Source organism: Phocoena phocoena, chromosome 2 (genome assembly GCF_963924675.1).
Source record: "Phocoena phocoena chromosome 2, mPhoPho1.1, whole genome shotgun sequence".
Taxonomy (NCBI): domain Eukaryota; kingdom Metazoa; phylum Chordata; class Mammalia; order Artiodactyla; family Phocoenidae; genus Phocoena; species Phocoena phocoena.
This window is the reverse complement of record NC_089220.1, coordinates 33,677,873-33,702,856: the sequence shown is the minus strand read 5'-3', so window position 1 is coordinate 33,702,856 and position 24,984 is coordinate 33,677,873. Positions and strand designations below refer to the sequence as shown.

Genomic DNA, 24,984 nt, shown 5'->3' with positions numbered 1-24,984 from the left:
TTTCTAAAACATTTCATATAAATGGAATCAAATAATATGTCACTTTTGTGTTTGGTGTTTTTCACCTAGAATGATGTTTTTGAGGTTCATTCATTTTGTAACATGTATTAGCAGTTTGTTCTTGTTAATTGTTGAGTAGTATTAATAGTATTCCATGGTATGGCTGTAACACATTTTGTTTATCCAACTATCAGTTGATTGGTACTTGGATTGTTTACAGTTTTTATCTATCAGGAATAATGCTATTATGAAAATTCACAAACATGTCTTTGTGTGGGCATAGGTTTTTTACTTCTCTTGCATAGATTCCTAGGAGTGGAATGGCTAGATAATATGCTAGGTGCATGTTTAGCTTTCTAAGAAACTGCCAGGCCGCTTTCCAAAGTGGTTGTGACATTTTACATTCTCACCAGCAATTCATGATGGTTTGTTTTTCCACATCCTCAGCAACACTTAGTATTGTTTATCTTTTGATTTTAGCTGTTCTAGTGAGTGTTAGTGGTATTCATTGTGGTTTTAATTTGTGTTTTCCTAATGACTAATGATATGAACACCTATTCATGTACTTATTAGCCATTTCTATGTTTTTTTAAATGAAATATCTGTTCACATCTTTTGCCTATTTTTTAATTGTTTGTTTTCTTGTTATTGAGTTGTGAGTTATTTTATATTCTGGATACAAGTCCTTTATCAGATATATAATTTGAAGCTATTTTCTTCCTATCTGTGGCGTCTCTCCTCATTTTCTTAATGGTAACTTGTGAAGTTTTTAATTTTGTAGTCTAATCTATCAGTTTTTTTTATTTTAAAGGTTGTACTTTGGTGTCACCTCTATGAATTTTTTGTCTAGCCAAGGACACAAGTTTTTGCTATGTTTTCTTCTAGAGTTTTATATTTAGGTCTTACATTTAGTCTGTGATCTATTTTGAGTTAATTTTTGCGTGATCTATTTTGAATTAATTGGTAAAGTGAATTGTGGAATATCTTCTCTTTTTTTATATTCTGTAATTGTTTGCATAGGATGAGAATTGTTTCTTGAAAATTTGGTAGAACTTGCCTGAAAAATTGTCTGATCTTGGTACTTTCCTTGTGGGAAAATTGAAACAATTAAATAAATTTTTTAATGATTAAAGGGCTATTCAGGTTTTTTATTTCTTTCTAAGTAGTTTTGGTGAATATTTTTAGGAATTTGCCCATTTTCTTTAAGTTTGAAAATTTATTGTCATAAAAATTTTCACTGTATTCTCCTTGTCTTTAAATCTGGTTTTATATGTGGTTCTACCCACCCTTTTCATTCCTAATATTATTAACTTTGTCTTCTCTTTCCCTTCCTTTTAAAAAGATCTGGTCAAAGGTTTGAGTATTTTATAGTCTTTTCAAAGAACTGTGCTTTTTGTTTTGGTTCTTTGTTGGTTTTCTTTGTCTTCTACCTCAATGACTTTTGTTATTTTCTTACTATCTCCCTCTAAATTGTGTTTTTTCTGGGATTCTTATCACCACCCCTCAACTTTTTAAATTACACGTTTAATTAATTAATTTTCAGTTTTTCTTCTTTTTATTCTGAGCTTGTAAGGCTACGAATTTTTCTTCCTGCATTCTTTTTTGTGATAAAGTATTTTCATTTTTATTTAGTTCTAATAGTATTTAAATTTTTCCATTATGATTACTTCTTTAACTTATGTTTTTTTGGAATGTTTGAATATCTAAATTATTTAATTAAAAATTTACCTTTCACATTTTTTTGTTTTTTGTTTTTTGCGGTATGCTGGCCTCTCACTGTTGTGGCCTCTCCCGTTGTGGAGCACAGGCTCTGGACACGCAGGCTCAGCTGCCATGGCTTATGGGCCCAGCTGCTCCACGGCATGTGGGATCTTCCTGGACCAGGGCACGAACCCACATCCCCTGCATCGGCAGGTGGACTCTCAATCACTGCGCCACCAGGGAAGCCCTACCTTTCACATTTCAATTAGATTGTTAACCTAATTGCATTTTGGTCAGAGAATTTTGTGTGATATTGAGTCTCAGAAATTTTCTGAGACTTCTTGTTGTTGTTTTTAAATATTTATTTATTTATTTTGGTAAATAAATAAATATTTATTGGCGCTATTGGTAACGCCAGGTCTTAGTTGCAGCAGGCGGGCTCCTTAGTTGCGGCAGACAGTCTCCTTAGTTGTGGCTCAAGGGCTCCTTAGTTGCAGCTCGCCAGTTCCTTAGTTGCGGCATATGAACTCTTAGTTGTGGCATGCATGTGGGATCTAGTTCCCTGACCAGGGATCAAACCTAGGCCCCCTGCATTGGGAGCATGTAGTCTTAACCACTGTGCCACCAGGGAAGTCCCTGAAACTTGTTTTAAGGATTAATATGTGATCAACTTTTGTAAGTGTCCCGTGCGTGCATGAGAAGAATGATTATTCTCTAATGATTGTGTGTTCTGCCTACAGCCATTAAATTAAGCTTGTAATTTGGGTTGTTCAACTCTTCTTTATCTTTGCTGATTTTGTTTTCTCAACCTGACCTGATACTAATTCAGAGAGGGTTATTAAAATACTCCATTATATTGTTAAGAAATTTACTTGTAGTTTTATTATTTTGTATATTTTGAGCCTATTTTATTATGTTTAAATTAACATATTTAGAATTGTGTATTCCTGGAGAACTGAACCATGTACTGTGGTTCTTCTATGTAGCACTTGTCACCGTTACAGGTTTACTGTTTGTGTGATTAGTTAATGTATGTCTTTCTCATTGGAGAATAAATTCCAAGTGGGCAGAGCTTGTCTTATTCTTCTTATTATTACATCCACAGTATTAGCACAGGTAGAAGGTACATAATAAGTATTAATTGAATGAATGAATTTGTTTTCATTTATTTATTTTTTAGCAGTTCTTTAGTACTTGTTTGCTATAATGTTTTGGTTCTTGCTGTCTCTCCTACACTCTCCTCTTTGGTCTTTGAATAAGCCAAACTAGGAACTTTTAATGTTATTGATCTTTCATGGTACAATATTTATTTTCATTTGTATGCCATTTGTTTTTTCAAATTATCAATATAGTACATTTAAGGAATATGATTTTTCTACTTAATTGATTTTTTATTAATAAACATCAGTGATTCTTTTATTTTAGGAGTTTTTTTCTTAAAAGTTTTAAAGTTGAATATCTCTGATTCTATATATCTGTATCTACATATTTATTTATATAATTGTGGTTACATACTGCTGTTTAACAAATCATTCCAAAACTTTGTGGCTAGAAACATCAATAAATGCTTATTATCTCACACAGTTTCTGTGAGTCAGGAATTCAGAAGCAGCTTAGCTGGCTGTATTTGGTTCTGGTCTCTCATGGGATTACAGTTAAGATATTGGCTGAGGCTGCCATTATCTGAAAACTTGACTAGAGCTGGAGGAGATGCCTCCAAAGTGGCTCACTGACCTACAGAACTGTGAGATAATAAACGGGTGTTGTTTTAAAGCTGCTAGGTTTGTGGTCATTTGTTACATAGCAGTAACTCATACAGGTTTCAGTGGAGATGTCTAACTAAATTGCATTGCACGATCTTTGTTTCTGGTGAAAAGTTCAAACCTGGAGTCCTGGATATCAGATAGAAGTTAGATCTGTTGAAGGTAAGAGGTAAGGCATCTAGCTGAGTAAACTTAGACTAGGCCTGGAGATGACTTGAGGGAGTAAGAATAAATCTGGAAACATTCTGCTGTCACTTTTATAGCTGCTCTTTCCTGACTCTGACTTCAAAACACCCTAATTTATTTATCATCAGTTTTGATTTATGTGAACTGCACTGAATCTGTGTATGCTCAGTTACAGCACCAAGATTAACAGTGGAATTAGAGAAGTGCTACTCATGCCAAAGGCAAAGCAGCAGAGGAGAAATCAAAGAGAAACCAACTCTGCTGAATCACTAATGGAAGTGAGCTACAGGGCTTTGTCTCATTCCCAGAGAACATCAAATTCCTCACTTATGGAATATATAAGCAGATAATTCTGCATCTATTATAACAGTATTGGTAGTAAAGATACGTTTGAAGTTTAAACTTTAAATGTTTGCATTATGTGGAGATCAGACCATGTAATGGTAGCCTTCTCACATGAGGTAATACAGATCAGATCAGTGTTTCTCAATTTTTTTTTCATTATCACCCCCTAAGGAGCTTTTTAGACATTTTTTCCCCTAATAAACCCCCGCCCCCCACGAGATTTTAATACCATAGATATACTGTACATCTGTTTATGTACTGTATGTAGTTCTGTGCTTTATATGGGAAAAGAGTAAAATCCCTCCTCCCCAATTAAAACCAAGTTTTGCCTTTGGGGTCACTGTCATCCCTGCTGAGAGTGCATGACAAAGATGCTGATGTGATTAGGTAAAATTAAAGGTTGTATTTAAAGGGATCATTAAAAAAGGTATTTTCATACTGTAATCCAGAGATTACAGGACTAGAGTACTGGTCCAAACTCATGTCAGCAAAAAGAGATGTAGCATCTGCATGTCTTGTTTGGAGAGTACCTCTGGAAGGGTAAACCTGTGAAGCACTGACAAATCTTTACAACATTTAAGAGTAATGATTATACCCAGATCCTTGCTGTAAATAATGAGAAACAGTGTAGCACATGTCTACATTATTTGTGTTTCCTGAGTCATTTCTATGCTTTGTTCATGATTTAAGGAGACCAGGTGTTCTCCTTGAGTAGGGCAGTTTGCTTTGGAAGTGACCATCCTACTGTCCCAAAAAGGTAGAGGCAGGACGCCAGAGTCCTGTTTTGGCTTCCTGACTTTTCCTCAGAACAGGTAAATATTTCAGTTCTGCTTCTTTTTAGTTGGCAGGGTGGGCTGTGGTCTAAAGATCACAGGAGACAATAAGTCAGGGCTTGTAAATTCAAGTGTCCACAAAGGCCTTGGCATATATAGAAATGTATCAACAGTGAAACATAAATGCTTTATCAGTCAATTTTGGCTGCTCAAGTCTGCTTACAACATCAGCAAACAGTAATTTTTCTTGCTCATGGGTCTGCGGGTTGGCCAGGGTGGGTCTCATCTCCTTCAAGCTGCAGTCAGATTCTGGTCTGCTCCACGTGCAGCAACAGCAGTAGGAAAACTAGGGAGAGATTTCTAATCAGCGTTCCTTGATCTGCTCATGGGATTTGTTTATGCTGCCCAGTGTTTTGAAAGGCAGGACAACCAGGCCTTTGTCCTAGTACAGGAGTTTAGCATACGTGGTTGATTGAATCATTGTTCCTAATTCTTCATTCATTTCCTGATTAAGAAATGAACATCTTTCTCCATAAAAGTTTCATAAAGTCTTTTATATGGCACATATTATATGATTGTTAAATAAATTATTATATCTCTTGACAGTTTGATTTTTTTTTTTTTTTTACTGTGTAGCTTGTGCTACTTGTCATTTCCATGTCTTCTTGCTTTTTTTCTGTTCTGTTCCCCTCCCTTCTTTTTCTCCTTCCCTTCCCATTTACTTTAAAAACAGCAGTTGTCAGTATTGAGTAAGAGGGAGTGGTGGAGAGAATTTAAGATATGAAATCTTCCTCTGTTGATATAAAGTAATTTAAAATCAAGATTTCTTTCACAAGGCAAAGAGCTACCCAACCTTTCTGATATTGTTTGCTTTTTGTTTCTTTGTTTGTTTGTTTTAGGATTCAGAGAGTGACTCTTAAAAAGAATTCTGTAGGCCTGAAGACCTAATCGTATTTATACATAACAGTAGAGCACATGGAGATGGGTAGTTAGATGCTGGGGGAAGGGGGTCATTAAAAAGATGCTATGGGCTTCCCTGGTGGTGCAGTGGTTGAGAGTCCGCCTGCCGATGCAGGGGACATGGGTTCGTGCCCCGGTCCGGGAGGATCCCACATGCCGCAGAGCAGCTGGGCCCGTGAGCCATGGCCGCTGAGCCTGCGCGTCTGGAGCCTGTGCTCTGCAATGGGAGAGGCCACAACAGTGAGAGGCCCGCTTACCGCAAAAAAAAAAAAAAAAAGCTGTGACGTTTCCACATGCTCTTTTCTCAGATCAGAACAAGGCAGTCCTTAAATTTTCTCTGCAAAGTGTTGGCTTGGTGGATTGCCCCATCCTCATGCCCCTATTTTGAATGTGTGGAAGAGTTACTAGGTAAGATTTTAGGCCCCAATAGGTCCAGGTTTCACATTCATCTCTACCAGTGAATCTTTTTTAAGACTAAAATGACTAGGCTTCATTTTCACTTTAATATAATTAGACTTTCTTTTCTTGGTAATAATTCTCTTCCCCCTTTAAAGCAATTGCTAATATTTGCTTCCTTGTTGATATTGTAGTGATCTTCACTACCGGTTGTTTTCTTTCTGTTCTTTTACATTTCTCATGCAGGATTTTTGAAACTCAGGCTCTAACTATATGAAGCTAATTGTATTTTACTGGTGTCTTCCGTGTGTAAATGCTGTATTCACTCTGAGTTTCCAAGAAGCAAATCACTTAGACTATTCTGGTTTGGCATGTTCTCTCTTTCTAACCACCATCGGAGCTGAACCTGGGAACTGAACACAATTTGAAATTTTGTGGTTTGGCTGCTAGAAGTCAGAGCTAAACTATCTGAAGCTAAAAATTATTAATGTTGAAATGTTTTAACCCACTAAATAAACCTGAAAAAATAATGAAATTTAACTCCAGCCAGCCCATAAAAATTGCATATAACATATTTTGTTGAGGTTAGAAAGAGAGGAAAAATATATGAAAAGGATGTGAGATTGCTAAAGAATTAGAAATTAGTTACTATAGTTTAAAGAAAATGTTAATATCCAAATTCAAATGCAAAGTCAAGCAAGCATACAAAAGCCAAATGAACTCAGAAATCTTATGTTATTCATGTGATATTCTACTTTTCTCAAGACTGTACTAAATCAGTACATAAAAATAATGATGCAAAGCGAGAGAGAGGCATGGACATATATACACTACCAAATGTAAGGTAGATAGCTAGTGGGAAGCAGCCACATAGCACAGGGAGATCAGCTCGGTGCTTTGTGACCGCCTGGAGGGGTGGGATAGGGAGGGTGGGAGGGAGGGAGATGCAGTGGGGAGGAAATATGGGAACATATGTATATGTATAACTGATTCACTTTGTTATAAAGCAGAAACTAACACACCATTGTAAAGCAATTTTACCCCAATAAAGATGTTAAAAAAAAATAATGATGCAGGTAAAATACCAGTTGCACTTGTTTAACTTCAGATTTTTTTTTGCATGTCTTCTTTGAAGATGGAATAATAAGATAACACCTTACAGTATCATGGTATTTGATACTTTACTGAATATATTCATATATAACATCTTAAAAAATGTTTTTAAATTGAGGGCTTGTTTCACCTTTCCACTAAAAATCACAAAGCATTTCATGGGTTTAAGCTCATTAAATCTTAGAACATATCTAAAACCGGGCATGTAGGTACTATGTATAGAAAGGAAGTCCTTTGTTCCTCCGTTAGTTAGCACTCTGAAGAGTCATCATTTCTCATTTTCAAGATCCCCTTTCAACTATTATTGATAGAAGTTTCCTTTGCTCTGATGTCTGGTGATTAATTTGATCCATGTTGTCCTTGATGATGATAAAAGGTCCATGAAAAGTGTTTTGGGCTCTTCAAAACTACCAGTCTCCAAAGGACAGTATGTAAGATGGTCCATTGGGTTGTGGGAAAAAGATATTAGAACTTTTATTGGTATTTCAGTTTAAAACATGAAATAAACCTTTATTGATATTGAATAAGTGGATTGACACTGGCATCCTTACTTGGTCTGTATGTTCGACTGTCATGTGTCAGGTATAGTCCATGAGGAAAGGATACAGAAGGTTCACAGGGGTACCTTGATTGTATCTTTATTTTCAACATATTGGTATGAATTATAGTTCTGCATGTACCTAGTTAGGTGGATTTATTGATTTAACTAAATCGTACCTCACAAAGCAGACAAATGGCATAAAAAGATTCTTGCAAAGAAACTATGTATTGAAGGCAATACTAATAATGTGAGCAGAAGTGAACCACGTGTACATAAAAGTCAGAGCTGATGACTCTCCTACAATTAATGAAGTAAAAATCAATGACAGTCTAATCTCATCTCTGAAGACATCCAAAAAATTTGAAATTATAAAGAAAACAGTTTGATATATGGAATTGTATCCTTTATTGTTAACAGTGAAACTTCCTCTGTTATTTTGTTCCTTGAAATACTGGCAAATGATAGTAGGAAGCCATCATAGTTAAGAAACACATCACAGGAAGACGAACCTCCACAGGTTTTTCAGTGACTTTTAAAGTCATGTGATACATATTCAATATCTAGAAAAATTTCACTAAAATTAATGATAGGTATTTAAAAGCCTCTTTTGGGTTTTCTTAAGAGCAAAAGGCCAAATGCAATACATTGTTAATACTGTCAGGGACACTCTTGTTCTTCCTGTCCTGTTACAGTAAAGTGGATGAAATAAGACATAGGAAACAACATGGCAACAACTTAAGTGGATTCTTTTGTGAATAAATACTTTCAGATGGAAATCATTGCTGATGATAAGCATCAAGAATTAAAACAAGTTATTCATTGTGGAAAGATGCTATATAATAAAAGTACAGAAGTTTCTAACAGGGCCCACATTATTGTATTAATAAGCTAGATTCTGTTTCAGTAATGAAATACATGAACTAAATTATTTTTGGGCCACAAAAGTAAAGATGTGTCAAGGAAGATATATTCTCAAAAATAAATGACTTCTTGAATATAAAGCAATGTTTATGAGGGAATTTCCTGGTAGTAATGTTAATGTTCTGATTTTGACAGGGGTGTAGATTGCATATGTATATACATTTGCTGGAACTCATCAAATGATACACTCAAGATTTGGGCATTTCATTGTGTGTAAAATTTACCTTAAAAGGAAAAAAAATAATACACATTAAACTCAGGTTAATTATATACACACTGAACTGTTAAGGGAAAGTATATTTATGTCTTTGACTTACTTTGAAATGCATTTAAAAACATCTAAGATGGACTGATGAATGGATAGAAGGATGGATTGATGGATAGTATAGTGTAGTAGTATACTGTACTATAGTACAGTAACAATAAAATGGCAGTTGCAGAGTCTAGGTGGTGGGTATACGAATGTTCTCTGTAAAACTCTGAATTTTTCGGTTACGTCATCCTTAGGCAGTCTATAGCAACACAGAAGCTGATGTCAGATGTGTGAAGAGTGCTTCAGGATGGTACAATTTTTATAAGAACCTGACTGGTAAAGTATTGACTCTTTGTAGTATAGTCTGTAATGAGATGAAGAGTGACCATGAAAGTCATTTGAATCACAAGAGCTTCTTTGGTTATCTCACAGCAAAGATTGTAAAAGACTGTTGAATTTAAAGATGGGTGAAACTTTTATTTTTGAGTGAAACTTTTTTAAAATGAAAGGACAAGATATGTCAAATTTGCTGACACTTTTTGTATAACAAGTGGCTGTGTAATATGCCACCTAGCAGATTGAAAATCAAGCAAGCAAGCAACCAATGGAACACTCTTACTCCATCCCTTCAAAGTAAAGGATATTTTTACAATGAGTGCGAAAGTAACTGCTTCTTAAAAGACAGAGATCAAAATACAGAGTGTTTTTCAAATCATTGCTTGGAAATGTTTCTTTTATCATGTGATTTTTGTCATCAAAGATGTGTATCTTGTGAAAACTTTACTATCTGCACACTTTAAAAAACTTTAACAATATTTTCTATACTGTTAAGAAATCTTCCAGATAGTTTCCTTTGATTGTGAAACCAATTATTAAAAATGTTAAAAGTCAATATATTTTGATTAGTTTACGAAAATAATTAGTTGAGGGGCTTCCCTGGTGGCACAGTGGTTGAGAATCTGCCTGCTAATGCAGGGGACACGGGTTCGAGCCCTGGTCTGGGAAGATCCCACATGCTGTGGAGCAACTAGGCCCATGAGCCACAACTACTGAGCCTGCACGTCTGGAGCCTGTGCTCCGCAACAAGAGAGGCCGCGATAGTGAGAGGCCTGTGCACCGTGATGAAGGGTGGCCCCCGCTTGCCACAACTAGAGAAAGCCCTCACACAAAAACGAAGACCCAACACAGCCCTAAATAAATAAATAAATACTCCTGTTCTCTGTTCAAAAAAAAAAAAAAAAGAATTAGTTGATATGAGGGAAGATGAAAATTTATTAGCCAGAGTTCAACAAAAACTTGATAATTGAAAAAGGTATTAAAAAATAATGATTTCCTAAGTACAACAAATCATGTATTTCTTTAATTTCAATCCTTGCAGTTTTGCAATTATCACCTTCTCAACTGTAGAGCCATTGCAATTAAGTACTGAAATAAGCAAAACTTAGGAACTGACATTTCAGTTACTGAATTACAAAATATTTAAATCAATATTTAAAAAACAGCATACATAGTTTCATTTATTTTCATTATTATCTTTGCTCCACTAAAAGTGCTAATAAGTTTTTATGAGAGTGAAAAGGTCTATACAACTAATATATGTTATGAAACTATTGATTTGTATTGTATTTTAGAATTAAAACAAGATACGAAACTATTTTTAAATGCTTGTAATCTTTATTTTTTAATCCCTATTTCATGTGGTTTTATACTGCATAGAATGTATTAGTAAAATAGTATATATATAATACATACGCATATATTGGAGGTTCATACTAAAATTTTTTTTTTTTTGGTTTGTTTGTTGGAGTATGTAATCAAAGAACTTCGGAGTTCTCACTGATCACTCATGATCTGGCACACTGTTACTGCTAGCAGCAATTATTTATCCTAAAAGTCTATATCATTGTTTTAGAGATTATAAATCAGCACATGCTTTCTAGCTTGTGAGCCTTTGTTTTTTTTAATGTTAAACTTTGATAAATGAAGTTTACCCTTACTCTAAATTCCAAAAACAGTAGTTCTCAAATGTAGAGCAGCATCAGTGTCAACTTACTAGAAACGTAAATTTTCAGGCCCTATTTCAGACCTATTGTTAACCAGAAATGCTGGTCGATGAGCTTGCCAGGTGATTCTAATGTTCACTCATGTTTGAGAACCATTGGCCTCCATGATTTAGACTCCTGGGTCATCCCTTCTTATTTCTTCCTGCTTCATAGTATATCTGAGACAGTTTCTTCAGATCTCGTGTGTCTCAGTCTTAGCTTGGACTTCTGTTCATCTCTACCTGAGATTTTCTTCTCTCCTTTCCTCCTCTTCTTTTCCCTTCTTCCTATTGTGAAAAATTGTTCATTAGTGTTATCCTCACAAAAGGGATAGTGTTTTGGTTCTTAAAATTTGGATGCCACAGCCAGTATGACAAATAGCATGTTAAAGGGGATATTTTTAATATTTTCAAATTAATTTTTGTTAACTGCTTCCTGTTGGACTCAAATATGCCTGTGATTAATGTCCTATTCTTTTCCATCTATATCCTCTTGTTTTTGAATTTTATAATCTCAAAATAGCTTTCCACCAACTAAAATTTTAAAATATACACTTCCAAGTATGAATCACCTAGATTCAGTAACTATTGAATTTTGTTTTATTTGTTTTATCTCTCTTCTGCACAGACACACACACACACACACAGACACATACACTTTTTTTCTGATTCATTTGAAATTAAATTGTATGTATCAATACCTTTTACTCCTAAATACTTTTAAGAATAAAGATCAAAGTACCTTTTAGTGGGACTAGTACAAATGTACTAGTACTGTACAATATTGTTTTGAAAGGCCAATTTATAACAAATGCTAAACCAATTATTAAAGCCTCTTAAATATTTTTAAGATCTTTCTATAAATGTCTTAATGAGGAAAAGGTATAGAACTCCAAGTTGTGAATTTATAAATGAATCCTCAAGGCTTTCTCAACCAGTTTTTCATCTGAACTACAGAACACAGAGGATGGTCTGCGTGACTATTTTCTCACTTCTCCCAGGGATGGTGCATAACTAGTACCAATTCAGATGCATAGGGGAGAAGTTAATTTATTACATACAAGGGGCGTATTAGAATGTTCTCTCTGGGAACCCAGGTTAGTTGGACTGTATATGTAGCAAGTTCTTAAAAGGATTTTGCTTTGATTAGATTGTAATGTTTATACAAATAACAATTTTTTAAATTTTAGATTACAGGTCCACCAGGTTGTGGAAAAACTCAGTTTTGTATAATGATGAGCATTTTGGCTACATTACCTACCAACATGGGAGGATTAGAAGGAGCTGTTGTGTACGTTGACACGGAGTCAGCATTTAGTGCTGAAAGGTGGGAGATTTAATTACTTTTCATTAGAATGCTTTATCTTTGTAACTTATGTACAGCATGTAACATTTACAAACAAGTTAACATTTTTAGTTTTGAGAATACAGAGTGTTAGATACTGTTTTAAAGGAATTTTCCTTTTAAAATTAACACAGGCAGCAATTTCGTTTTGCCTTTTCTATCCCTTTCTTACTGGTTTGAGTGGGGTTCCTGAATAAGCTGTGTTTCGCAGAAAGTCAGGAAGAAACAAGTTTAAGAAACAGAGAGAGGTATGTAAGTAAAAAATGGAGAAGAGGGAAGGTTAATAAGACAGACAAAAGGTAAGCTGCTTTGTAAGTAATTACCAGTTGGAAGTAAAATATTAGTGAATGGAAAAATTGCAATTTTCAAAACATTTTTTGCTTGAGAAATATTTTACTTTAATCTTTGAAATAGTGTGGTATTAAATGCAAGAAACACACCGATGATAAGTATATGCATGCTTAGAAAGAAAAGATTTCCTTAGTTTGGCAAGGACCTTTATTTTAACATTCTATGAGAAAGGCATTCAGTCATTAGCGTAACTCTGTATACCTGAAGATAAGTCTGATTTCCTCTTCCCCTGCTCTGATTGACGTTGATAAGTAGCAGTGCTTTATATATCTAGAGAATGACTCAATTCTGCTTTCTTAGCCAAGGTATAGTATAGGTATAGTTCTTTGGGTCTTTCTCTAGTTATGTCACAGTGAATCTTACTTATTTCTCTCTAAGAGTACTACAAAGATCAAAGTGTATTACCTGACCAGATAAATTTCAAATGGATTATTTTGCCTAGAGCTTATTTGCATTGTTCTACATCTCTTGATTATCTATTCTTTCTAAGTATATGCCACTGGTTTGTCAGCTCTTTGAGTTTGTGTTATATCTTTGTATCTTGAAAGCCAAATCCTACGACTGACACATACTAACTGCTCAGAAAATGTTTGATAAGTGAAGGAATTGACAGGTATTGCTCTCAGATCATGGAATCCAGACACCATTTCCTACTAAAAGGAATGAGGGTTCCATGGGGGAATGGCTGATTCTAGCTATGAAGCAGAAAGTTTTGTTTGTTTTAGTAAAAGGCAAAAGATTTATTCAATCTGAAGAGAAACTAGAGTATTAGGAGGTTTTTAAGTTGAGTCTGAAACATCTTATCTGATAGCAAGAAAGCTATCAAAGACTAGCTAAGGGAGTGTCAGAAGGACTCTGGAGTCAACCTGAAGAGCTCCCACTGGCCAAAGATGAAACAAATTGAGCACCAGTAGAACAATAATAGAAGTTGATTGAAACACATGGAATATGGTTAAATTCATGAGTCTGTAATATTAAGAAATGAAAAGCAGGACTTCCCTGGTGGCACAGTGGTTGAGAATCCACCTGTCAATGCAGGGGTCATGGGTTCGAGCCCTTATCCGGGAAGATCCCACATACCGTGGAGCAACTAAGCCCGTGAACCACAACTACTGAGCCTGCTTGCCACAACTACAGACGCCTGCATGCCTAGAGCCTGTGCTTCACAACAAGAGAAGCCACCGCAATGAGAAGCCTGTGCACCACAATGAAGAGTAGCCCCCGCTCTCCGCAACTAGAGAAAGCCCATGCTCAGCATCGAAGACCCAACACAGCCAAAAATAAATAAATAAATAAAACGAAAAGCAACAAATTGATCACCATTGAAGAATTCTGGAGAAGCAACTTATTATTTTGAAAATGAGTTAAAAAAAAAAAGGAAATCAAGCATTTATTCTCTTTTCAATACGAACTGTATTACTAAGTAACAAATATGTCTTTTTTATAGAAGTATTACAATAATAAATGACGAAGGAATTATATAATATAACCAAATTATAAACCCTAATAATCGAGTGATCTAGGAACTGAATATTGTGATATAGTAAATACATATTTTGTTGTCATCCTGGTTACTGACAAACGAACTTCTAAAACCTTTGGAATATCCTGAGTGATAGAGCTGAGAGGAGCATAATTTGGTATTCGTAATTAGCCCCTTTCCAACCATACCTGAGTTTATGCTAACGAGATGACTCTTGGTGGGCCCCTAGATTGCATCTGAAGGGGGCTGGTTGCCAGAGGAACTGGTCATGTGATTATAGGTTTGAACTTTCAACCCTACCTCCCCAACCTCTGAGGAGGTAAGAGGGACTAGAAATGGATCAGTCAGCATTCCCATTTAATGAATCATGCCCATGTAATGGAATCTCCACAAAACCCTCTAACTGGTAGGGTTTGGAGAGCTTCTGGGTTGGTGAACACATTGAGGTGCTGGGGGGGATGGTACTCCCGATTTATAGCTGGTTGGTCTGAAGTACCAGAGGCCTGGGACTTGTGATTGAAGACTGAAGTGTGGGCAGCTTTGTGAATCTGAGCCTTTAACCTGCGGTGTCTGAGTTAACTCCTAGTAGTTAGTGTTAGAATTGAATTGACTTGTAGGACACTCAGTTGGTGTCCATAGGGAATTAGAAAATTGCTTAGTATAGAACACCCACACATTTGGTGTCAGAAGTGTTGTGAATAAAAACAGTTCATAAACAGAAAAGTGTGCTAGTATCACAAAAAGGCAACCAGTCATTGTGGTACTTGCTGATGGAAGAATAATCAAACCGGAAAGTGATCAAGCTTTCAGATCCAACGACCAGTTTACAACATATACAGAGAAGAGAGCAACACATGAAACTACACCGGAGGGATGTAATCAGAAAATCCAGACTGTGGAAAACAACAAACAACAATTTGTAGGATTAAAAAAAAGAGTTGGAGGATAAACCTTTGGATTAAAAGAGACTTAAAAGATATATCGAGGACATTTAGGTTGCTTCCATGTCCTGCCTATCGTAAATAATGCTGCAAAGAACATTGGGGTGCATGTATCTTTTTGAATTATAGTTTTCTCAGGATATATGCCCGGTAGTAGGAGTGCTGGGTCATATGGTAGTTCTATTTTTAGTTTTTCTAGGGAACCTCCATACTGTTCTCTATAGTGGCTGTATCAATTTACATTCCCACCAACAGTATTACTCAGCCATAAAGAGGAATGAAATTGGGTCATTTGTAGAGATGTGGATGGACCTAGCGTCTGTCATACAGAGTGAAGTAAGTCAGAAAGAGAAAAACAAATATCGTATATTAACACATATATGTGGAATTTAGAAAAATGGTACAGATGATCCTATGTGCAGGGCAGGAATAGAGATGCAGACATAGAGAACGGACATGTGGACACAGGGGGGAAGGGGAGGGTGGGATGAATTGGGAGATTAGGATAGACATATATACACTACCATGTGTAAACTAGATAGCTAGTAGGAACCTGCTGTATAGCACAGGGAACTCAGCTTAGTGCTCTGTGATGACCTAGATGGGTGGGATGGGTGGGAGGGAGGTCCAAGAGAGGGGATATATATATACGTATAGCTGATTCACTTCATTGTACAGCAGAAACTAACATAACATTGTAAAGCAATTATACTTCAATAAAAAAAAAAATAGAGCTTAAAAAAATGTATTGGGCTTCCCTGGTGGTGCAGTGGTTGAGAGTCCGCCTGCCGATGCAGGGGACTACGGGTTCATGCCCCGGTCTGGGAAGATCCCACGTGCCGCAGAGCGGCTGGGCCCGTGAGCCATGGCTGCTGAGCCTGTGCGTCCGGAGCCTGTGCTCCGCAACGGGAGAGGCCACAACAGTGAGAGGCCCGCGTATCGCAAAAAAAAAACCCCAAAAACCAAAACAAAAAAAATATATTACTCACATCACATTGTACACCTTAAACTTACACAATGTTATATGTCAACTATATCTCAGTAAAGCTGGGAAAAAGACATAGTCATCAATTGTAATGTGATAAACTTATTTAGATCTTTAACAAATAAATGGTAAAAAAAAAAACAACAGAAGCATAAACATGTGACACCACAGGAAATCTGAACGTTGAAACATTTGATATTAAAGCTGGTAAGACAAATATATTTCATGCTAAATCTGGTAAAGACACTGGCTCACTCAGGTTGTCCAGGTGAAAGGTACTCTTTAAAATGCCAATGACTAGCTTTCAACTCATAAGCCAAGAAGGTATTAAATAGCCAATTAGGTAATAAATAGCTAATGTATAAATAGCTCTTACAAAGGTCCTGGGGCATTTGCTTAAAGAATTGAAGGATTAAGGTTATTCTGATAACAGCAGTTTAGTTCACTGTAATTGGATTCTTGCTTTTTTTGCACCACTTTCAAAGCTGAGTTTACAATGTCTTCTTAAACTGTTGCATTATTTCATTGTTATCAGCATTACAGTTCAGAGTAGGTTAAAAACCTATCAGTGAATTAGGTGAAATCCAGTAGCAGGTGACTAGTCTACATTCTCCGTATTAATTTGTGGAGATTTTTGTTTTTCTTTGCCTTTGCATTTAGTCTAATTGGCTACTTTTTGCATTCTCTGTATTAATTATTTTCCTTCATTATCTTTTCCTGCCTATGTACATATTACTTAGTACTTGCATTAGAGGCAGGCTGGAAAATGGAGTGGTAAAATTTTTGTCCCTTTTGTTGGAATTATGTTGCATAATTCACAAGGAACTCTTATGAAGGTCATTTGAAGACAAGGATTGAGATTTATATTGTTTTTATTTTTCTAGTCTATTCTCCGCAACGCTTGAAAAGTGTGATGATCTGGTGCTAGGATCAGGTGGAATCAAAGGTCCCTATGCTCTATGCTCTTTTGTATAGATGCCAGACCTGGTGTTCTTTTAGTGCCTTCTGGAGTTTGTCATGGCAGGTCAGAGCATGGAGCTGGCTCTGTGATGCTTGGTCACATTTCATTTGTGCTGTTACAATACTGTTTGATTCCTATTTGGAGTTACTGGGGAAGGTTGGTCAATCAGTTAGGGAAGCTTTCTCCTGCAAGCAACTGGATACACAAAGAAAAGCGGCTTAAACAACAAGAGGTTTATATTTTTCCCCATAACAGGAAGACCTGAGTAGGTCATTGCTGGCACTGGTTCTGTCTCTCAGTGATGATAGAGACCTAGGGCTGGTACATTTTAGGCATAATATCCATTCTGTGCTTGAGTCAGTGAGAAGAGAAAGAGCCAATTATATCTCTTATCAGGAAAATATGCTTTTCAGAGCAGCCGCCTCCTCCCTTCTGCTGATTTTCTTTTCACGCTCTGGAATCCTTCTGCAGACTTCTCACTTGGTCACCCCTACATGCAAGGGAGGATGGAAAAGTGAGAGCAAAACATATTTGTAACAAGTGTGATGGGGCTGGTTAACATAACTGCTTGAGTAAAATTGGGGTTCCCATAGCAAGGAAGAAGTGGGAATGGATATTGGTAGGTAATTAATACTGCTCTCTCACCTTATTTCATTTTATTCCACCTCTTGGTTCCTGTGTTCCAGCTACTGCAAGCCTCCCTGTTACTCCTGCAACACCCCAGGTATCTTCCCACATCTGGACTTTTGCACTTGCTGTAATTCTCTTTTCCTGTGTGCTGTTTCACTGGATAGCCACATGGTTCACTTTCTCATCTCCCTTAAACCTTTGCTCAAATGTCACTGTATTAAAGAGGCTTTCCCAGACTACCTTCCATGAAATAGCTCTTACTTCTGTCTGTCACAATCTGTTCCCTTAACCTGATTCACTTTTCTTTAAAGCACATATTATCCGACATGTTAATATATATTTATTTGTTTGTCTTTCTCAGTAGCATGTAAGTTCCATTAGGGAAGGATTTTTTTGTTTTGTTCTCTTGTTGTTGTTCATAGCTGTATCCTTAGCTCCTAGAATGGTGCCTCGCATATTAGGTCCTCAAATATTGAATGAATGAATCTTAAATGCATCTTTTGAGAAGAGTACTTTTAATAAAAAAGATGTCCACTAGATGGCACTGCTTTCAAATTTTATGTAATTAATGTCTGGGAGGAAAACATAAGATCTTTTCTTTCCGTGGCTGTAACCAAAAAAGATCTTTGTGGTGAAGATTGTCATAAGAAATTCTATGATTAATGTGAGGCATATAGAATACTACATTTGTATTTGGTTTTTGATTTATATATTTTTAGATACTTTTTCTAAAATGAAAAACATTTGGAGAAACTTACAGAAAATGACAGCATATTCGTGTGTAAATATCCATTTGATAGAGGTATTCAGCATGATAACTGTGGATAAGGTTAGTTCAGGTCCACACATTGACCACCCTCCTTCTGAGGTGCCTTTAATGGAATGAGAGAGCAGAAATAGTTTCCAGAGCCTTTGACTATCAAGCTGCTTGCTGGTTGAAATCCAGCCTAGTGTTAGATTCAGAAAATTATTATTGTCTGTCAGCTGTTCAGTTGTTGTTGCCAATGACTTAGGTACTCTCAGTCTGGTTCCTAATCGACTGGGTATCCAAATTTTGAAAAACTTCCATGTTTCTGGCAGGTGTCACCATCCCTATCCTATTAAAAATCAGCAGGTTCCAAGTGTCAGAGCTTTTTATCTGACTTCTCTGACTAGCACTAAACTCAGCAAATAGCTGCCCTAATCAAGAAATTTACACATTTTCCCCAAACTCTCAAAATTTGCCCGTTCTGCTTTGCCAGTGTCGTCTCATTTCTTCTTGCTTTCATCACTTAACCTCATTTCCTCCTTTTTTTTCTAGTCCCTGTGCCTCCCTCTCTCAAGTACTTTTCCTGAATGGTCATTTGATCCATTCTGTACTCAACTTTTTACACAACTTTCGGTACTATTCCTTACTCCTAAAGTAATTTTTCCTCTTCTTTTTCAAACCAATGATGCCTTTTCTTTTCACATTGTTCAAAATATACTTTTTTGTTTGTTTGTTTGTTTGCGGTACGCGGGCCTCTCACTGTTGTGGCCTCTCCCGTTGCGGGGCACAGGCTCCGGACGCGCAGGCTCAGCGGCCATGGCTCACAGGCCCAGACCGCTCCGCGGCACGTGGGATCTTCCTGGACCGGGGCACGAACCCGTGGTCCCCTGCATCGGCAGGCGGACTCTCAAACACTGCGCCACCAGGGAAGCCCCCAAAATATACTTTTTAAGGAATGTTATTAACTAGTTTTATTTTTTTTCTTTCCTGTTTTAGAGTTTCTCTTTCATTTCTGAGTATGGCATATGTGAGGAACTTATTTTATCTCTTTAACATTCTCAGCTTCTTCTTGGAGCTCATTAACTATTTAGAAATGAAAACACTATTCTTTTATACTTTTGTGCTGTTAAATGGAACGTAAAATATAGGATGGTTTTAGTGTATATAGTCCTTCCTCCCAGTCACCCTTGGATGGTTAAGTATGGGGCTGATAAGGTATCATTTTAAATAGGAGACAATTACACTCAAAGATTTACATTTTGTATTTTTAGCCTGAAATATTTGAAATTTCTAATAACGATTATAGTTGCATCTGTTTCAACTTGTCACTCTCTAATACTCAGCCTACCCCATGCATTAGATCTAGCTTTGAGGTCAGAATTCAGTGTTCAGAAAATAATTTTTTGTTTACTAAGGAAATATTGGACACATCCATTTGTTTAGAAAATAGTTTCCTGTTTACCAAAGAACTATTGGATAGCACTTATTTTGTATGTATTTAAGTTTTAATTGAGAAAACATATTTTTCTGGTCTGAGACATGGAGATTTACTGATATCTGATTATTAGAATGATAATATTCTATATTCAAATATATTTCATTTGTGAAAATGAAAACGTTTTTCTTATTTACTAAACATATGGTGCTAGTCAAATTTTCATTTATAAAAAAACGTATTTTTATGTTAAACCTCAGAGATGTTGCTTGCTCAGCATTAGATGAGATTAAGAGCCCTTGCTAGGCTTGTGCTATGACTGGTAATCTCTTTTAGTACTTACAAACAAGGGCTTACATTCCATAATTGTGTATGAAGCCATTTTGCTTATACCTGCTCTTTTTTTTTTTTTAATACCCGCTCTATTGATAAGACTTTTTTTCCAGTGTTACTTATGGCTTATGAGTTTCCTAAGTAAAATTTATGTGGTCTTAAATATTGACTATTTTTATTTATTTTAATTTTTTGGTACAATTTTTAAAGGTTACTTTCCATTTAGTTATTACAAAATATTGGCTACATTCCCCATGTCGTACAATATACCCTCGAGCCTATCTTAAACCCAGTAGTTTGAACCTCCCACACCCCCAACCCTATACTGCCCCTCCCCTCCCCTCCCCACTGGTAACCACTAGTTTGTTCTCTATATCTATGAGTCTGCCTCTTTTTTTTTTTTTTTTGCGGTACGTGGGCCTCTCACTGCTGTGGCCTCTCCCGTCGCTCCGGATGCACAGGCCCAGCAGCCATGGCTCACGGGCCCAGCCACTCCGCGGCATGTGGGATCTTCCCGGACCGGGGCACGAACCCATGTCCCCTGCATTGGCAGGAGGACTCTCAACCACTGCGCCACCAGGGAAGCCCGAGTCTGCCTCTTTTTTGTTATATTCACTAGTTTGTTGTATTTTTTTAGATTCCACATATAGGTGATATCATACAGTACTCATCTTTCTCTATCTGACTCATTTCACTTAGCATAATGCCCTCCATTCATGTTGCTGCAAATGGCAAAAAAATATTGACTGTTTTTGCTTGTGCTATTTTTTCCTCCACAGACTGGTTGAGATAGCAGAATCTCGTTTTCCCAGATATTTTAACACTGAAGAAAAATTACTTTTGACAAGCAGTAAAGTTCATCTTTATCGGGAACTCAGCTGTGATGAAGTTCTACAAAGGTATGCTGTCTTAGATTTTGGTATTTTAGTAATACTTTGAAGATTTATTTTTTGTTTTTCATGTTTTCAGCTTCTGAGTAAAAAAAAGTCCCTACAAATTAGGATTATGAGAAATAATTATTTCAGTGTTCTTCATTTACTACTATTGGTTGAAGTATTTCTTTAAAAATGAAAAATATTTTAAATGAATAAAATGTTTTAGATTTAACTAATTAAGTGGTATGTTATCTACTGTTCCATTAACAAATTACCCCAAAGTTTAGCAGCTTAAAGCAGTAAACATCTGTTATCTCACATAGTTTTTGAGGGTTAGGTGTCTGGGAATGGCTTAGCTGAGTATTTCAGGCTCAGGGTTGCTCAAGAGCTTGCAGTTAACCTGTTGGCCAGGGTTGTAGTCATCTCAAGGGTCACCTGAGGCTGGAGAATCTTAGAGAATTCCAGGATCATTCATGTAGTTGCTGGAAGGCCTCCCTTCCTTCCTGGAGAGGCTTCTAGTTCTCACTGTGTGGGTCTCTCCATAGGGCTGCTTACAACATGTTGTTGACTGAAAAAAAAAAAAAGCACACAACCTGAAAGTTGAGAATTATGTTTTATTCAGCAGACATACTGAGGACTTAAGCCTAGGAGGCAGCCTCTCAGATAGCTCTGAGGGACTGCTCCAAAGAGGTAAGGGAGAAGCCAGGATATAGGAGTTTTTGCAACAAAAACAAGGTAGTTGAAACATCAAAAAATTACTGTAAATTAAAGAAAAAACAAACATCTTGAGTTAATGAATTTAGCACTTTTGTATGTATGGGAAGATGCAAGAGTCTGGGCTATTGAAATCATTCCTTTGATATGCACCTTAACTGTCTAGGGCCAGTATCTTGCTTTTCTCTATTCTGAATTCCCTCAAGGTGCACAGTCAGGGCAGCTGCAGTGGCTGATGGCTTGATGGCCTCAACATCCTTTGTTTACTGATGTGGCAGGTGACATTTTTGGTCCACAATGGTATCTTGCCTCTGCCAGAGCCAGTGCTCTGAGAGAGTGGGCAAGTAAGAAAGAGCCCAAGATGGATGCTGTAGTCCTTCACAACCTACTCTCAGAAATGGTGTACTGTCATTTTGTCATATGCTATTGGTCCACAGGACAACCCTGGTACAACGTGGGAGGGGACTCCACAAGGATGTGAATACCAGGAGGTGGGAGTAAATAGGGACCATTTTGGATCCAGGCTACGGCAAGCAGTTTTGCTCTAAACTGGAGCTTTAGCAGTATCATAAGAAAACAAAGGGGGCTTCCCTGGTGGTGCAGTGGTTGAGAATCTGCCTGCCAATGCAGGGGACACGGGTTCGAGCCCTGGTTTGGGAAGATCCCACATGCCGCAGAGCAACTGGGCCCGTGAGCCACAACTACTGAGCCTGCGTGTCTGGAGCCTGTGCTCCGCAACAAGAGGCCGCGAAAGTGAGAGGCCCACGCACCTCAATGAAGAGTGGCCCCCGCTTGCCGTGACTAGAGAAAGCCCTCGCACAGAAACGAAGACCCAACACAGACAAAATAAATAAATTAATTAATTAAAAAAAAAAGTGGATAAGCAATAAAATCTACATTTGAGCTGATACAAATTGTCAGAAGAGAAATAAATATCGACACGTTTCACATTTGAGGTAGATTAGATAAATGTTTGATTAAAAAGAAAAGGAAACCAAGGAGTGAAGCTAAATGAAAACATTTTGGCCTATTTCCCAAAGTGTGCAATATATATAGAAGAGCTGAAAATAATGTATGTTTATTGAATATCTGCAATGATTACTGCAACTTAGGGAAGAATAATTTGTTGTTTTAAAGGTAGTTAACCTTTCCATGCCCTATTTTTTAAAATTATACCTTAAATTTATCCACTAATTTATAAATTCTGCTTTTTCAGGATTGAATCCTTGGAAGAAGAAATTATTTCAAAAGGAGTTAAACTTGTGATTATCGACTCTGTTGCTTCTGTGGTAAGAAAGGAGTTTGATACACAACTTCAGGGCAACATGAGAGAAAGGAACAAGTTCTTGGCAAGAGAAGCAGCCTCTTTGAAGTATTTGGCTGAGGAATTTTCAATCCCAGTAAGTTTTTCTTTTTCTCTTTTTTTCCTCTTTCTTTCTTTTTTTCCTTTCTTTTATATTTTCACTAACTTATAACATCAAATAATATAATTAAAAGGAAATTAAAACATGACTTTTTAATGGTAGCACAGTCTAATTGCTATAGCAAATACCACCATCTTCTAAAATTTGTTCATCTCTTGAGATTATTTCATCCTTTTCACAATTTGAGCCTAAGAAGATTTAAATATTGTTTTCCAAAGTTCCTTTAGTCAGTACTTTTCTTCTCTCTCATTGTTTAGTCTTTGTGCATGTTTTTATATTACTTTTATCACACTGAGATAAGTAATAAGTATTAAAACTCCATGAAATTGCCTGTGTCTGTTTCTATACAGCTTTTTTTTTTATGGCAGAAGTTGTCAGTTTTATAAGTATTTAAGGTTTAGACATTGTTATTGTGTTCAGTGCTGTTTTGTACACCATAGGATTTGGTTTGCTTCAAAAGCCAGAGGTTGATTTTTTAGGGTGTTTGGAGTGATAGTAATGAAAGCGTAAGTAAGGAAAACTTGAAAAATTACTCTTGGCATGACTTTCAGTAGTGGGAATTGTGATCAGGAAATCTGAAGATGAGGTGTATTTCAAGGGTTTGTGCTGGGTAAGCTATGAGTACTAAGTTATATTCCCGTTAGGAGTGTGTGGGAGAGTGCAGCTTGCTCTGAAGTCTCACCAACATTTAGCATTGTCAGGCTTTTCAATTTTAGCCATGCATCATCTCAACAGAAGATAGGAAAATTCCTTAAACTGAGATGAAATTTAGTGATGATTTTATAATTTTTAGATTTGTTTGGAAAATTAAAACCTTGGATCTTTGTAACATAGAGAATATGTACTGTTAGTGGAAACTACCACATAGCCTTTGAGATTGATAAACCTAAGCAAGAATCGAGGGGGAAAATGTGGCATTCAAAAAGTTCTACATGTTTTAATGGCTTTTAAATTCATATTTTGGATTATATGGTATAATTCCTGGTGAATCAAGTGCTGTAAAGCTTATCTTGGATGATGTTTATCTTTTAAATTTTATTATAGTTGCTTAAAAGGACAAATTCAAATCCATATTTTCCCTGGTCAAGGAGAATAAGGAAATTTAAAAATATTTTATAGAGTTACTTGATTGAATGGAAAAGTTAAGTATATATGTTTATTTTATTCATATTGTTGTCTGACTTAATCTTGTGTAAAATATGAAAATTCACTTTTTAAAAGTTATATTTGTTTGTTTTTATTTATTTAAAGTATTTATTTATTTGGTTGCGCTGGGTCTTAGTTGTGGCAGGCAGGCTCCTTAGTTGCAGCATGCGAACTCTTAGTTGCAGCACGCATGTGGGATCTAGCCCTGACCTGAGCCTCCTGCATTGGGAGCGTGGAGTCTTATCCACTGGGCCACCAGGGAAGTCCCTGTTTGCTTTTAAATTGTAATTGTAGGCTAATGTATTTAAGTTTTTTCTGAGGTGATTATTTATTTTCCTGAGTGAGAAAGGGGCTCTGCTTTTCTTTGTTTTTAATAGAGCCCTCTGAAAGAACAGGTACTTAGTATCCTCATATCCTTCTGTCTTTGCCTTTGTTTTTCTGTTCAGAGGTAAATGCAGAATATAACATGTACTTATGTAACACAGTATGGTATTGGTTTTTCTGACAAATCAGTATTGGTTTTAGAAGGCTTTTGAAAAATACTTCCTTTAGGAAATTTCAGAATTTTCCTAGCCTAATTACCTCACTTAAATGGAAAATCATAAACTTTTAAGCTTTTA

At 36.5% G+C, this 24,984-nt stretch overlaps 1 protein-coding gene across 1 annotated transcript in view; it reads left to right on the top strand.

Moving 5' to 3' along the window:
- RAD51B (RAD51 paralog B) overlaps positions 1-24,984 on the top strand; it is a 626,727-nt gene that overhangs the window by 26,587 nt on the left and 575,156 nt on the right. The window contains exons 4-6 of the mRNA XM_065871664.1: positions 12,184-12,320; positions 20,985-21,104; positions 23,011-23,194. Of these exons, the coding sequence (XP_065727736.1) occupies positions 12,184-12,320; positions 20,985-21,104; positions 23,011-23,194 (441 nt within the window). The remainder of the gene's footprint in view (positions 1-12,183; positions 12,321-20,984; positions 21,105-23,010; positions 23,195-24,984) is intronic.